Source organism: Hemiscyllium ocellatum, chromosome 23, assembly GCF_020745735.1.
Source record: "Hemiscyllium ocellatum isolate sHemOce1 chromosome 23, sHemOce1.pat.X.cur, whole genome shotgun sequence".
NCBI classification, from domain to species: Eukaryota; Metazoa; Chordata; class Chondrichthyes; order Orectolobiformes; family Hemiscylliidae; genus Hemiscyllium; species Hemiscyllium ocellatum.
In genome coordinates, this window is record NC_083423.1 from 3416022 (window position 1) to 3429261 (window position 13240).

General features: G+C 41.4%; 1 protein-coding gene across 1 annotated transcript in view; it reads left to right on the plus strand.

The window, feature by feature from the left end:
- Positions 1-13240, plus strand: part of grm3 (glutamate receptor, metabotropic 3) — a 252732-nt gene that overhangs the window by 147625 nt on the left and 91867 nt on the right. The window contains exon 3 of the mRNA XM_060843076.1: positions 10262-10855. Coding sequence (XP_060699059.1) covers positions 10382-10855 — 474 coding nt within the window. The 5' untranslated portion in view covers positions 10262-10381. The remainder of the gene's footprint in view (positions 1-10261; positions 10856-13240) is intronic.

Genomic DNA, 13240 nt, shown 5'->3' on the forward strand with positions numbered 1-13240 from the left:
CGATGACTGTATCGGCGCTGCCTCGTGCTCCCACAAGGAGGTTGAACAGTTCATCAACTTTACTAACACCTTCCATCCCGACCTCAAATTCACCTGGACTGTCTCAGACTCCTCCCTCCCCTTCCTAGACCTTTCCATTTCTATCTCAGGCGACCGACTCAACACAGACATCTACTATAAACCGACTGACTCCCACAGCTATCTGGACTACACCTCCTCCCACCCTGCCCCCTGTAAAAACTCCATCCCATATTCCCAATTCCTTCGTCTCCGCCGCATCTGCTCCCAGGAGGACCAGTTCCAACACCGCACAGCCCAGATGGCCTCCTTCTTCAAGGACCGCAGATTCCCCCCAAACGTGATCGCTGATGCCCTCAACCGCATCTCCTCCACTTCCCGCTCCTCCGCCCTTGAGCCCCGCCCCTCCAACCGCCACCAAGACAGAACCCCACTGGTTCTCACCTACCACCCCACCAACCTCCGTATGCAGCGTATCATCCGCCGTCATTTCCGCCACCTCCAAACGGACCCCACCACCAGGGATATATTTCCCTCCCCTCCGCTATCAGTGTTCCGCAAAGACCACTCCCTTCGTGACTCCCTCGTCAGGTCCACACCCCCCACCAACCCAACCTCCACTCCCGGCACCTTCCCCTGCAACCGCAGGAAATGTAAAACTTGCGCCCACACCTCCTCCCTCACTTCCCTCCAAGGCCCCAAGGGATCCTTCCATATCCGCCACAAGTTCACCTGTACCTCCACACACATCATCTATTGCATCCGCTGCACCCAATGTGGCCTCCTCTACATTGGGGAGACGGGCCGCTTACTTGCGGAACGCTTCAGAGAACACCTCTGGGACGCCCGGACTAACCAACCCAACTACCCCGTGGCTCAACACTTTAACTCTCCCTCCCACTCCACCGAGGACATGCAGGTCCTTGGACTCCTCCACCGGCATAATATAACAACATGACAGTTGGAGGAAGAACGCCTCATCTTCCGCCTGGGAACCCTCCAACCACAAGGGATGAACTCGGATTTCTCCAGTTTCCTCATTTCCCCTCCCCCCACCTTGTCTCAGTCGGTTCCCTCAACTCAGCACCGCCCTCCCAACCTGCAATCTTCTTCCTAACCTCTCCGCCCCCACCCCACTCCGGCCTATCACCCTCACCTTGACCTCCTTCCACCTATCCCACCTCCATCGCCCCTCCCCCAAGTCCCTCCTCCCTACCTTTTATCTTAACCTGCCTGGCACTCTCTCCTCATTCCTGATGAAGGGCTTATGCCCGAAACGTCGAATTTCCTATTCCTTGGATGCTGCCTGACCTGCTGTGCTTTAACTAGCAACACATTTTCATCAGCACTAGCTAGGCAGCTCCCACCGTTGCGGGCTCTTGGAGCCTCTGATTGGCTGCTGGACATTCTTCCTGCCCAATCAATCCATTTATACTTGACAAGAGCATTGTGAGAGCTATGCAGTTCAGGGATCAAGACCCAGAACTCATCCATTTTCACATTCACAATCTCACTTCAAAACTCCTGCGCCTATGATTTGGCTCCATCTACATTTGACAAGAACATTTGGTGCTAAGGTGATGTAGAATTTCAGAAGTATGTGATGGTGCCATTATAAATACACATTCATTAACATTTTGCATTTCTTAGTCTGTGGTTTTATTTCTAGTTAATGATGTTGGCTTAAAATCCTGGAACTCTCTCCATAATAGCATGAGAGTTGTACTTATACAACTCACAGATTATAACCATTCAACAAGGTGGTTATCGGCACCTTCACAACAGCAATAAGGCAATGCATTCAGGCCACGCCAGTGATTTCATATCTTCTGTAATGAGCATAGCACAAATCTCAGCAATAATAAAATGAAAGATTGGTCTCCATTAGTATTAAAATTGGTACTAATTAAAAGATTGTTATTATGGTACTTGAGTTCTGTGTCTGGAATTGAGATGCAAAATAGCTACAATTTTTTTGTTCACGTGAATGAATGTACACTACCCCATCCTGCAAAATTTGTATTCTGCTTTAGTCAGGAAATGGCGACAAATAAGTACTTACTAAATTACCATCTCAGTCCAGTGTAACTGTCAAGAAACAGAAACCAAGCCCAATTCCTTTATTCGATGCATAAGAGCAAAAATACATTCTCACATTATTTTGGGAACGCATAGTGAAAATTCCACAAAGAGAATAATATTGATTTTTTTTTAAATTATGTAACCCTCTCCTTTATCATCCTGACTGCTGACTCATAATCCACTCACTCACTCATCAGTTGCCAACCCAGATATTGTTTGAAAAATTGACTATGCATTCCATGCATAGGAGACAACAGCTCATTCTGTGCTGCACTGTCTTGGTACCACTTTCTATAATGTGGTTTAAATTGACCTGAAGCATGAGGAAATGTATATTGCCAAACTACACACTCCAGCCAAAGATTAAAATCAGTGTTTAATTGGCTGGAAACAGATGACACACCTGATGCATGCCAGAGTTACAGAAGTAGAATTTTACTCTTCATTCAGCTCAGAATCTGAATGAGAACATAGTTTATTCAAACTCAACATGAATTCAGCACATACCTACTGTAGCCAACAGTGCAGAATATAATGGATCACTATCACCTTACAAACATAGTCATAGAGATGTACAGCACAGAAACAGATCCTTCTGTCCAACTCATCCATGCCGCCCACATATCCTAAATTTATCCAGTTCCATTTACCAGCATCTGGCCCACATCCCTCTAAACCCTTGCTATTCATATAACCACTCAAATGGCTTTTAAATGCTGTAATTGTACCAGCCTCCATCATTTCCTCTGGCAACTCTTTCCCTACACGTACCACCCTCTGCGTGAAAACATTGCTCCTTTGGTCCCTTTTATATCTTTCCCCTTTCACCCTAAACCTATGACCTCTGGTTTTGGATTACACTACCCTAGGGAAAATAGCTTGTCTGTTCATGCTAGCCATGCCCCTCATGATTTTATAAACTTCTGTGAAGTCACTGCTCAGCCTCCGATGCTCCAACTAAACAGTCCCAGATAGAAATTAAATAGGAGCAGAAGTAAGCCATTCAGTCCCTTAAACCAGCTCTGCCATTCATCAAGGTCATTGCTGGTATATTTATGTTCTGAATTCCACATTTCCATTTATTTCTGATAATTCTTGGCCTCTCAACCCACAAGAATCTCTCCACCTCTGCCTTAAAAATATTTTGAATGGCCTGTCCCCCACTGTCTTCTGAATCAACAAGTTTCAAAGTCACACACCCCTCTGAGAGAAAACATTTCTCCTTATCTATGCCTTGAAAGGATGACTCCTAGTTTTAAACCGGTGTGTGCTGACTCACAAGTGGAAACATCCTTTCCTGACCCACCCTGTCAAGACCATTCGGAATGTAATTTGTATGAGTTCAGGTGATGTGAATGTCATTGGGAAGGCTAGCATTTATTTCTCATGGTCATTCTGAATTTCTCTGAACAAGGTGGTGGTGAGCTGTCTTCTTAAACTGTCAGAAATCCCACAACTCCAGGTTATAGTTCAATAAGTTTATTCAAAATCACAAGCTTTTGAAGCATTGTCCCTTCATCAGGGAGTTACTTGACAAAGGAGCAGTGCTCTGAAAGCATATATTTTCAAATAAACCTGTCTGTCTCGAACCTGGTGTCATTTGATTTCTGATTTTGTCTGCTGCACCATGGGGCGGCACGGTGGCACAGTGGTTAGCACCACTGCCTCCCAGCACCAGAGACCCGGGTTCAATTCCCGCCTCAGGCGACTGTCTGTGTGGAGTTTGCACGTTCTCCCCGTGTCTGCGTGGGTTTCCTCCGGGTGCTCCGGTTTCCTCCCACAGTCCAAAGATGTGCGGGTCAGGTGAATTGGCCATGCTAAATTGCCCATAGTGTTAGGTAAGGGGTAAATGTAGGGGTATGGGTGGGTTGCGCTTTGGTGGTTCGGTGTGGACTTGTTGGGCCAAAGGGCCTGTTTCCACACTGTAAGTAATCTAATCTAAACCTCCACATCATTCTTAAACTACAACAGTACTTGGAATGTGGATGCACCCACAATGCTCTTAGGGGAGGGTGTTCCAGGATTCTTGACCCAGTGATGATGAAGGAATGGCGATAGAGCTCCAAAGCAGACTGATGTGTGATGTGGAGGGTACTCACTGTTCCCAAGCTGCTGGCTGTCCTTTCAGCTGATGGAAGTTGTGGGTTTTGCAGTTATTGCCAAAGGAGCCTTGATGATTTGTGAAATAATTCCACAGAAACCAGTGTGCCGTCACCAAGTCCCCCTTTATTTATACGTGGAGAGTCCTTGACACTGACCCAGCTCCCTTAGAGCCAGCTCTGGCAGCAGAGTACGCAGAACCTCGGACACTCCTGTTTATATCTGTCAGCCAGGGCTCTTTGATTGAACCAGATTAACAGCCCCAGCCAGGGAACTCATATTTCATGGTTCCCTCTGACTGATCTCATTACAATCACTACAAATTGCTACAGTACACCTTGTAGATGTAATGCACTGCCGCTACTGAGCCTCAGTAATGGAGGATGTGATTGTTTAAGATGGTGGATCGGTGCTAATCCAATGATCTGCTTTGTCTTGGATGGTTTTGAGTGTCTTAAGTGTTGTTGAAGTTGGATCCCATCCAAGCAAGAGGGGCATATTCCTTCACACTCCTGGCTCATGCCCTGTAAGTAGCTGATAGGTTCTGGGAGACAGAGATGAATCACTTGCTGCAGAATGCCTAGTCGCGACCTGTTCTTGTGGCCATGATATTTATGTGGCAATTTATTTTTTGTTCAGTGGATGGTGATTGTGGGAGTTTCAGTGGTAGCTTCATTGAATGTCAACAGGAGGTCGTCAGATTTTCTCTTGTTGGATGTGATCATTACCTGGCATCTGTGTGGCACAAATGTTATCATTTTACACCCCAGTTTTCACAACTTGGCAATATGCCAACGTTAATGAAAACCCGAAAGGGAAGTTTGTTACATATCCTGTTTAACATTTTATAGGTGAAAGTATGAATTTTGATAATTTTACTACAGTAATTTTAAAAGCATACTCTGCATATAATTATCACATTATTTATGCAGCTTGTATTTTTGTTAAGGTGGTTGTAACCACAGAGATACGTCGTACAGTGTATAGATCCTCCAGTGCAAGAGCTTGTCTCGACATGCTGTTTGTGTTATTCCTCTAACACAAGAACAATTCAATTAATCTGAAAGGTCCACAATGGGACCACTAAACCTAATTTGCAGTTGTGTTATATTTTAAAATATAACTGGCAAGTTATGACTTTTTTGTGTCCAGACACTCAAATACAAGAAGACCACAGAGAATAGAGCAGCAAAATTTAACAAGTTCATGAGAACATGTGGTTTGTTCTAACCTTTCCTGTTCATACGTTTGTAAGATTAATGGCGTTGTAATGGAAGCCCTGGATTTTGCTCAGCTGCTGTCAGTTTATCATTAGCAAACTTTGGTTGGGCACAGCTGGATATAACAAAGGTAGTTTATCAAGACATAGAAAAAGAGAGTTATATACTATATTTGAAGAAATGTTGACAATAATACATAATTAAGCCCGTTTGAACAGCCTGGACTGGGTGTACAGCTGAGCAAGGCAACATGAGTCAAATACATATTCTTATTCTCAGGACAGCCAGTTTATAAGTTAGAGGCACACAGGGACAAACTTCACATCAGACACCACTTTTGAGGCCAGATTGCTTCACTAACAAGTTATCTGAGTTTTGGTACTTAGTCAGCTTCTCATCTGCTTTCAGTTATCCTGGCTACATTTCTAAACTATTGTTCCAGTGTGTAATTGTGAACATTCATCAACCACTGACATTTTCATTGATGAACGTTCCACCCCTACTTGCCTGGTTCTGCCTTTAAACTTTTCCCCAAAACATTTCATCCTCATCTCAAACATTTTCATTGTACAAGAATGTTGGGACTTGGGGAGCAGAAGCAAAGGCTGTCAATAATTCCAAAAGGAAGTTGGATTGTGCTTGAAGAAAATAAACTTAAATGATAATGGGGATAGAGTAGGAGAATGGAGCTGACTCCATTGCTCTGTGGAGAACCCACATGAAATTAATGGACTGAATGAACTGCTTCTGTGCCACAGTGATTCTAACAATCTTAATTTTAAATCAAACACTCAAACATAATAATTAGCTGCAAGAGTAGTCCATTCAGCCCCTTGAGTCATGCTATTTCATTCAATTTGTTCACAGCTTCAAATCCACATTTCCATCTATGTTCAATGACCTTTGACTCCCTTGTTTATCAACAATCTATTTACATATTCCTTAAACATATTCGATAACCTGTCCAGAAGTGCAGAAGGAAGTTCCAAAGACTGATGGCACTCTGAGAGATAAACAACTCCCTTCTCCAATTCAGGGACCTAATCAAATGTAGTCTAGAACTCTGTGGAAAGCTAGGGAAGTTATTGATGGACCTCTTGCTGAAATATTTGTATCATCAATAGCCACAAGTGATGTGCAGGAAAACTGGAAATTGACTAACACGGTGCCCCATTTAAGTCAGTTGGTAAGGAAAAGCCAGGAAACTATCAACTGGTGAGCCTGATATCTGTGGTGGGCAGGTTGTTGGAGGGAATCCTGAGGGACAGGATTTAATTACATTTGGAAAGGAAAGGACAAATTAGATACAGTCAACATGGCTTTTTCTGTGGGAAATCATGTCACACTAACTTGACTAAGTTTTCTGAAGAAGTAACAAAGAGGATTGATGAGGTCAGAGCAGTTGGCGTGATCTATATGGACTTCAGTAAGGCATTCGACAAGGTTTCTCAATGGAGACTGGTTAGCAAGGTTTGATCCCTTGGAACACAGGGAGAACAAGCCATTTGGATACAGAGTGACTTGAGGGAAGAAGACAGAGGGTGGTGGTAGAGGGTTGTTTTTCAGACTGGAGGCCTGTGCCACAAGGATCGATGCTGGGTCCACTACTTTTCATCATTTATGTAAATGATTTGAATGTGCACGCAGGAGTTATTGTTAGTAAATTTGCAGATGACAATGAAATTGAAAGTGTAGTGAACAGCAAAGGAGGTTACCTCAGGGTCCAATGAGATCTTGATCAGATGGACCAATGGGCCAAAGATTGGCAGATGAAGTTAAATTTAACTAAGTGTGATGTGCTGCATTTTGGGAAAGTAAATCTTAGCAGCACTTATACATTTAATGGTAATGTCCTGAGTTTGCTTTAATAATGCAAGATCGTTACAAAATGATGTAGATAAAATAGAATAATCCAAACTATACTTACCATACAAATTCACAGACTTCAAATACACAATAAAAGTATAATTCCACTAATCCCAAATTGGAAGGAACAAAACAACTTTCACTGCACTTGGTACTGTTTCCGAAAACACTTGGATAATACCCACGTCAGAATCCTTGTATCTATTAACGTGATAAGCTTAAGTCACTTGTTTCTTCAACTTTTAAATTGAAAATGCTGTTAGCTTCTTATCTCAACATTTCTGTACTGGAATTAATGCTAATGTTTCACTCCAAAGTAATTTAATTCACTAAATTCATCATTGCTGTATCAGGAGCCCAACTGCGATCCTATTCCAAGGTCTTCACAGGATTAACCCTGCCCAATGTTTAAAAAAGTGAAGTTAAACATCTCTGTCCCTCAGCTATACCTTAAGTTTAAAACAGAACAGATTCTAGAACACTCTAGCAAATCTTTGAGACTCAATTATTCAATGTGATGGGTCACAAACACTCTCAAATAAATAAAGTGCATGCGTGTACAAAACTCAGTAACTCTCCAGCCTGGTTTCAAAACTGTTTTTTTAAAAGAAACTGCCATGGTTTCAGAGATGATTACAAGTTAATTATTAATTTCATACACACAGATCATCCATCAGTTACTAACTCAAAACCAAAATTCAAAGTTACCGTAGCTAGCATTAAAAATTATACCTACAACTGCCAGAGTTCACATCACAACTGTCGTCCTGTCATGTGTCAATCTTTGGACAAGCCAAAAAACTATTTGAATGAGCTAGTCTTCCATCATCGTGATTGTCACGAGAAGCCAACTCAGTGAAGGACAGTGGTTTCTTTATCTTCCCCATCAATTTCAAACCAAACACTAAAGCATCCAAATACTTCGTATGAGTAATCCTGAGTGAACATGAGAAGTTAATATTTAATATCCACTGTTGCCAGTATTCACTATTGAATCATTATTATCATCATCATTGTATGGGCTCCACCTTGATTCAGCCTAGAATCTCCATGTCTTTGTATCTTAGGTCAACCTTTTAATTTGCCCAAAATTTATTTCACTTTTCAAGCATTGATATTCTCTTTTTCCCTCTTCCTGATTTTCCTGGAAATCTTCCCTGCTTAACATCTCTTACAGACTTTTTCTGAAAATATGGCATGCTCAATCTTTCAGCCTTTCTCCTCCTTATGTACAACAAATGTCTTTAGTACTCCCACTCTCCATAGCACTTCTTCGTTTGTTACGTTGTCTGGCTAGCCGACCCTTCCCACTCTCTGTCAGAGAGTAAGTTGTCTCATCTGTCAGTAAGGCTACAAGTTGCTTTTTGAACCAGATTTATGATCAATAACAAGCTTTTGTTACCAAATATGGCCTTTCCCATTGTTGTCCTTGGTCTTACTGTTTTGCTGAATCTTCCATAATCTGGTTCCTGTTCTGGTTCTCTTCCTTCTGTCAATGTCTGAACATTTCTTGTCATTTTGAGATATGCAGCACTTTGCTTTTGTCAATGTTCACTTTCATTCCAAAGTCCATGGTTGCTGTCACAAATCCATTTACTAGTTCTTGTCATTCTCCTTTGCTTGGCACAAATGCTTTGTCATCTCAAATCTAACTGAAGTTATCGTTCCAATCCCCTGCTCACCCCAATCTTGATACCAGATCTTCAAACACTTCTTTGATCATTGTTTCTGTGTGGACAGTGGAGAGGCACTGATGGTAAACAACACCATTGAAAATGGGACTAGAATAGAATAATCAGATGGTTGATTTGACCAGCGCAGACTCAAAGGGCTCTATGACTCTACGACCCTTGTTGATCTCCACTTCCCATTACAAATAGCTCCAGGTGCCCATTGGCTACTTTCACTATTACTGTTTGCTCCACCTTTTATGAGTTGTGTAACTCTCCCATCTACTCCAATATCAAGAGTGTGGTGCTGGAAAAGCACAGTAGGTCAGGCAGCATCCGAGGTGCACAAGAGTTAACGTTTCGAGCATAAGCCCTTCATCTGGAAGCCTGATGACAGGCTTATGCCCAAAACGTCGACTCTCCTGCTCCTCGACTGCTGCCTGACCTGCTGTGCTTTTCCAGCACCACACTCTCGACTCTGATCTCCAGCATCTGTAGTCCTCATTTTCTCCATCTACTCCAATGATCAACTACCATTTCACAAACTATCAAAACAAAGCATTATTTCTGTCCTAATTCTAAACAATTAACATTAACATTTTGACTCGACGTACATTTCCACAGTGATTATTCCGTAACAGTGATTGAGATAAAGGAATTTTATTGATCCAAATGAGGAACATCTCCGTTGGTTAAAATATCTGTTTGGGTTCCAAGCTACTTTGAAATGAATTGTCCAAACATCAGCAGAGCTTAACTTTATTGGTTGCATTTTGGCAATAACAGAGATAAATAAAGACCTTTCAGTCTATGCAACCTGGCCAAACTTGCACAGTACACACCACTCAAAAGTGAATCATTCCAGGATCAGCACAAACAAGTCCTGTTGGGAACCCAGCACAAGGGTAATGGATCCGATTATTATTATCAGATGTTGTGGAAAGTTTCAGCACCATCAGGTTGCAAGAGAAGAAAGTCTCTGAAATAAGAGTGGAATTGTAAACAATTATTTAAAGTTACACTATTTGGTGTTGGCTATTGTTCACAGAATTGAAGAATTCTTACAGCAGGAAAAGAGACCATTCATCCCAACATATTTGACCTGGCTCTGCAAATGCGCCTCATGATGTCACAGCTGATCCTGCCTCTGAGACATTTGCAGGGTGTGGATCCTAAGCACATGTTGCATGAGTGATATTTAAGATGTCTGAATGGGTTATCTGTTTTCACAGGAAGATTGAAGAAAAGACAGCTAACTTTAAAAACAAAATTCTAACTGTTCATTTAATTTCTTTATTCTTTTAGGAATCAGATCCAGAATGCTTTACAAAATTCACAACTGCTCACAAGAATAACAGCTTTGGCATGGCAGCGGATAAAACATGAGTTTTAGCTGTTCTCTGATCTTCCCTCCAGTCAAAGAAAATGCTGAAGATGTCTTCAAAGCTCCAAACAGTTGCCCTGATTCTAATTTCCAAAGGATTTCTGTTATTTTCTTATGGAGAGAGTAATTTTGGCAAGAAGGAAATCAAAATCGAAGGAGATTTGGTCCTGGGTGGACTGTTTCCTGTACACGAGAAAGGCTCACGAGCAGAAGATTGTGGGAGAGTGAATGAAGATCGAGGTATTCAGCGTTTGGAAGCCATGCTGTTTGCAATAGATGAGATCAATCGAGACACTTACTTACTTCCTGGTGTGAAACTTGGAGTTCATATATTGGACACATGCTCAAGAGACACATATGCTTTAGAACAATCACTTGAATTTGTAAGAGCTTCTTTGACAAAAGTAGATGAAACAGAATATATCTGCCCTGATGGATCATATGCAATTCAAGACAACAATCCCCTAGTGATTGCAGGTGTGGTAGGTGGCTCATACAGTAGTGTTTCTATACAGGTAAGTGGCATATTATTTCAGTCAGACTTAAAATGGATTGCTGGAAGATCGACATTTGTCAATTGTTTTTCTGTAGCGTTTTAAACTCAGTGGTAGCTGCATGCGATTTCCAGTGCAGAGTCTGTATTTGTCAAATATTCCAGTAATTATTGGATGAGGAAATGGTGCAGTCGTAATGTTACTGGACTAGTAATCCAGAACCCCAGGTTCATATTCTGTGTTCATACCCCAACATGGCAGATGGTGGAATTAAAATAGCCTAATTATAAACACAAACCCATCTGGTTCACTAATCCTCTTTAAGGAAGAAAATCTGCCATCCTTACCTGATCTGGCCTCCCTATGACTCTAGACTCACAACAAAGCGTTTGACTCCTAACTGCTCTCTGAGCAATTAGGAATGGGCAATAAATGCTGGCCCATTTTCTCATGAAAATAAAACATAACCATAGTGTTTTGGATTCCATGCTTCAGCTGTTGGTCATAAATCATATTCCCTGTGATGAATGTTTGAAATCCTCTGCAGAATAATTTGAGTTTGGAAAAGAAATGAAAAAAGAATATTTGGCTTTGTTAAACAAATGCACCTTTCGCAGCAGTGATTAATGAAATACCTGATCACAGTGAAATACAGCATGTGATCCAAAGTTACAATTATAATAGCAATTACATTAATAATGAGAACAAAATACTTATTTGTACATTAAAGAAGATATCCTGGTTGAAAGGCACATTACTGACTAGCACTTTAACATCTTTATTAGCTTGTGGGAGAATTTTATAAAATCAACCTATGTGAATGAATTATGTTCAGTAAATTTGAATAAAGAACAAAAGACTTGCATTTGTATAACACCTTGACTTGTATAAAACATGTCAAATATTGTTCGGCCAATGAAATACTTGTAAAGTGTAGTCACGGTTATAATGTACAAAATATGGTGTCCAGTTTGGATGCTGCAAGGTCCTACAAACAGAAGCATAGCAATGGCCAAATGATTTATCTTTAGCAATGTTGACCGAGAGGTAAGTATTGGCCAGAACATCGGGAAGACTCACCTCTTTTTTGAAATAAGAACACAGAATATTTTGGGTTGGTCTGACAATACAGATGGAATGTTGAATTAATGCCTCAGCTAAAAGATCGCATATCCAATAATGCAACAGTCCCTCAGTCTGCACTGGTGCATCAGCCTTGATGTTTGTGCTCCATTTCTGCAGTGGGTCTTGAAACCGAGACCTTTTAACTTCAGAGTGGCAGTGCTACCCATTGAGTTATGCCTAATAAATTGCATTCCTGACCTCAGAACTGGTGTTTACACACAGTTGGTAAATGGTCAATTACACTCCTGTTTGACAATGAACAATCCGGTATTACATTTGGTCACAGCTGACCGAATACTACAAAATGAGAAAGTGATTTTGATTCCTGAGAAGAAATTCAAAGCAAATGAATCTCATTAACCACCTCTTGGATTTGATGTATTGTGAGACTGCTTGAGAGGAATAGGAATAAAGGTTAGAACTTTCAATCTTCCCTGTCTCTTTTGTTTCAGAAAAAAAGTAATTATTAAGTTGGACTTACTCACATTTTAAGGGTTCTAACTGGTTTTATAGCTTTTTCATTTCTTGTACAAACCTTTTTCAGTTTACACAGATTCCCACACTCACTAAGATTCAACTAGCCAGAACATCACAATTTCAAAAGATATCCTTAATCAATCTCAACTAAGTTTCCTTCAGATTTGGATTTGATTTGCTTTAATATTGTCATGTGTCCTGAGGTTCTGTACATGTGCAGTGGGGTAGCAGAACAGATGCAGGATACACTGTTATAGTTGCCAAAAAGGTACAAAGAGAGATCAACATTAACATTGAAGAAATCCATTCAGAAATCTGATAAGAGTTGTGAAGAAGCTGGTCTTGAATCTGTTGGTGCGCTTATTCAAATTTTTATATTTTCTCCCAACAGAAGAGGGTGAAAGACAATATAACCAGAGTAGGAGGGATCTTTGATGATTTTGACTGTTTTTTCAATGCAGTGGGAAGTATAGATGGAGCCAGTGGGTGGAAGACTGGTTTGTCTGATGGACTGGGCTGTGTTCACAACTCTCTGTAGTTACTTGTGGTCTTGGGCACAACAGTTGCGATACTTTTCACTGTGATGCACCCAGATAGGATGTTTTCTATAGTGCATCTACAAGCGTTATTGTGGACATGCTGCATTTCCGTATCCTCCTGAGGAAGTAGAGATGTTGTTGTGCTTTTTTAACCGTGAACATGGGTGGACCAGGACAGATTGTGGGTGATACCACTCCCAGGAACCCGACCCTCTCAACCATCTCCCCCTCAGCCCCACTCATTCAGACAGGGGTCTGGCCTCCA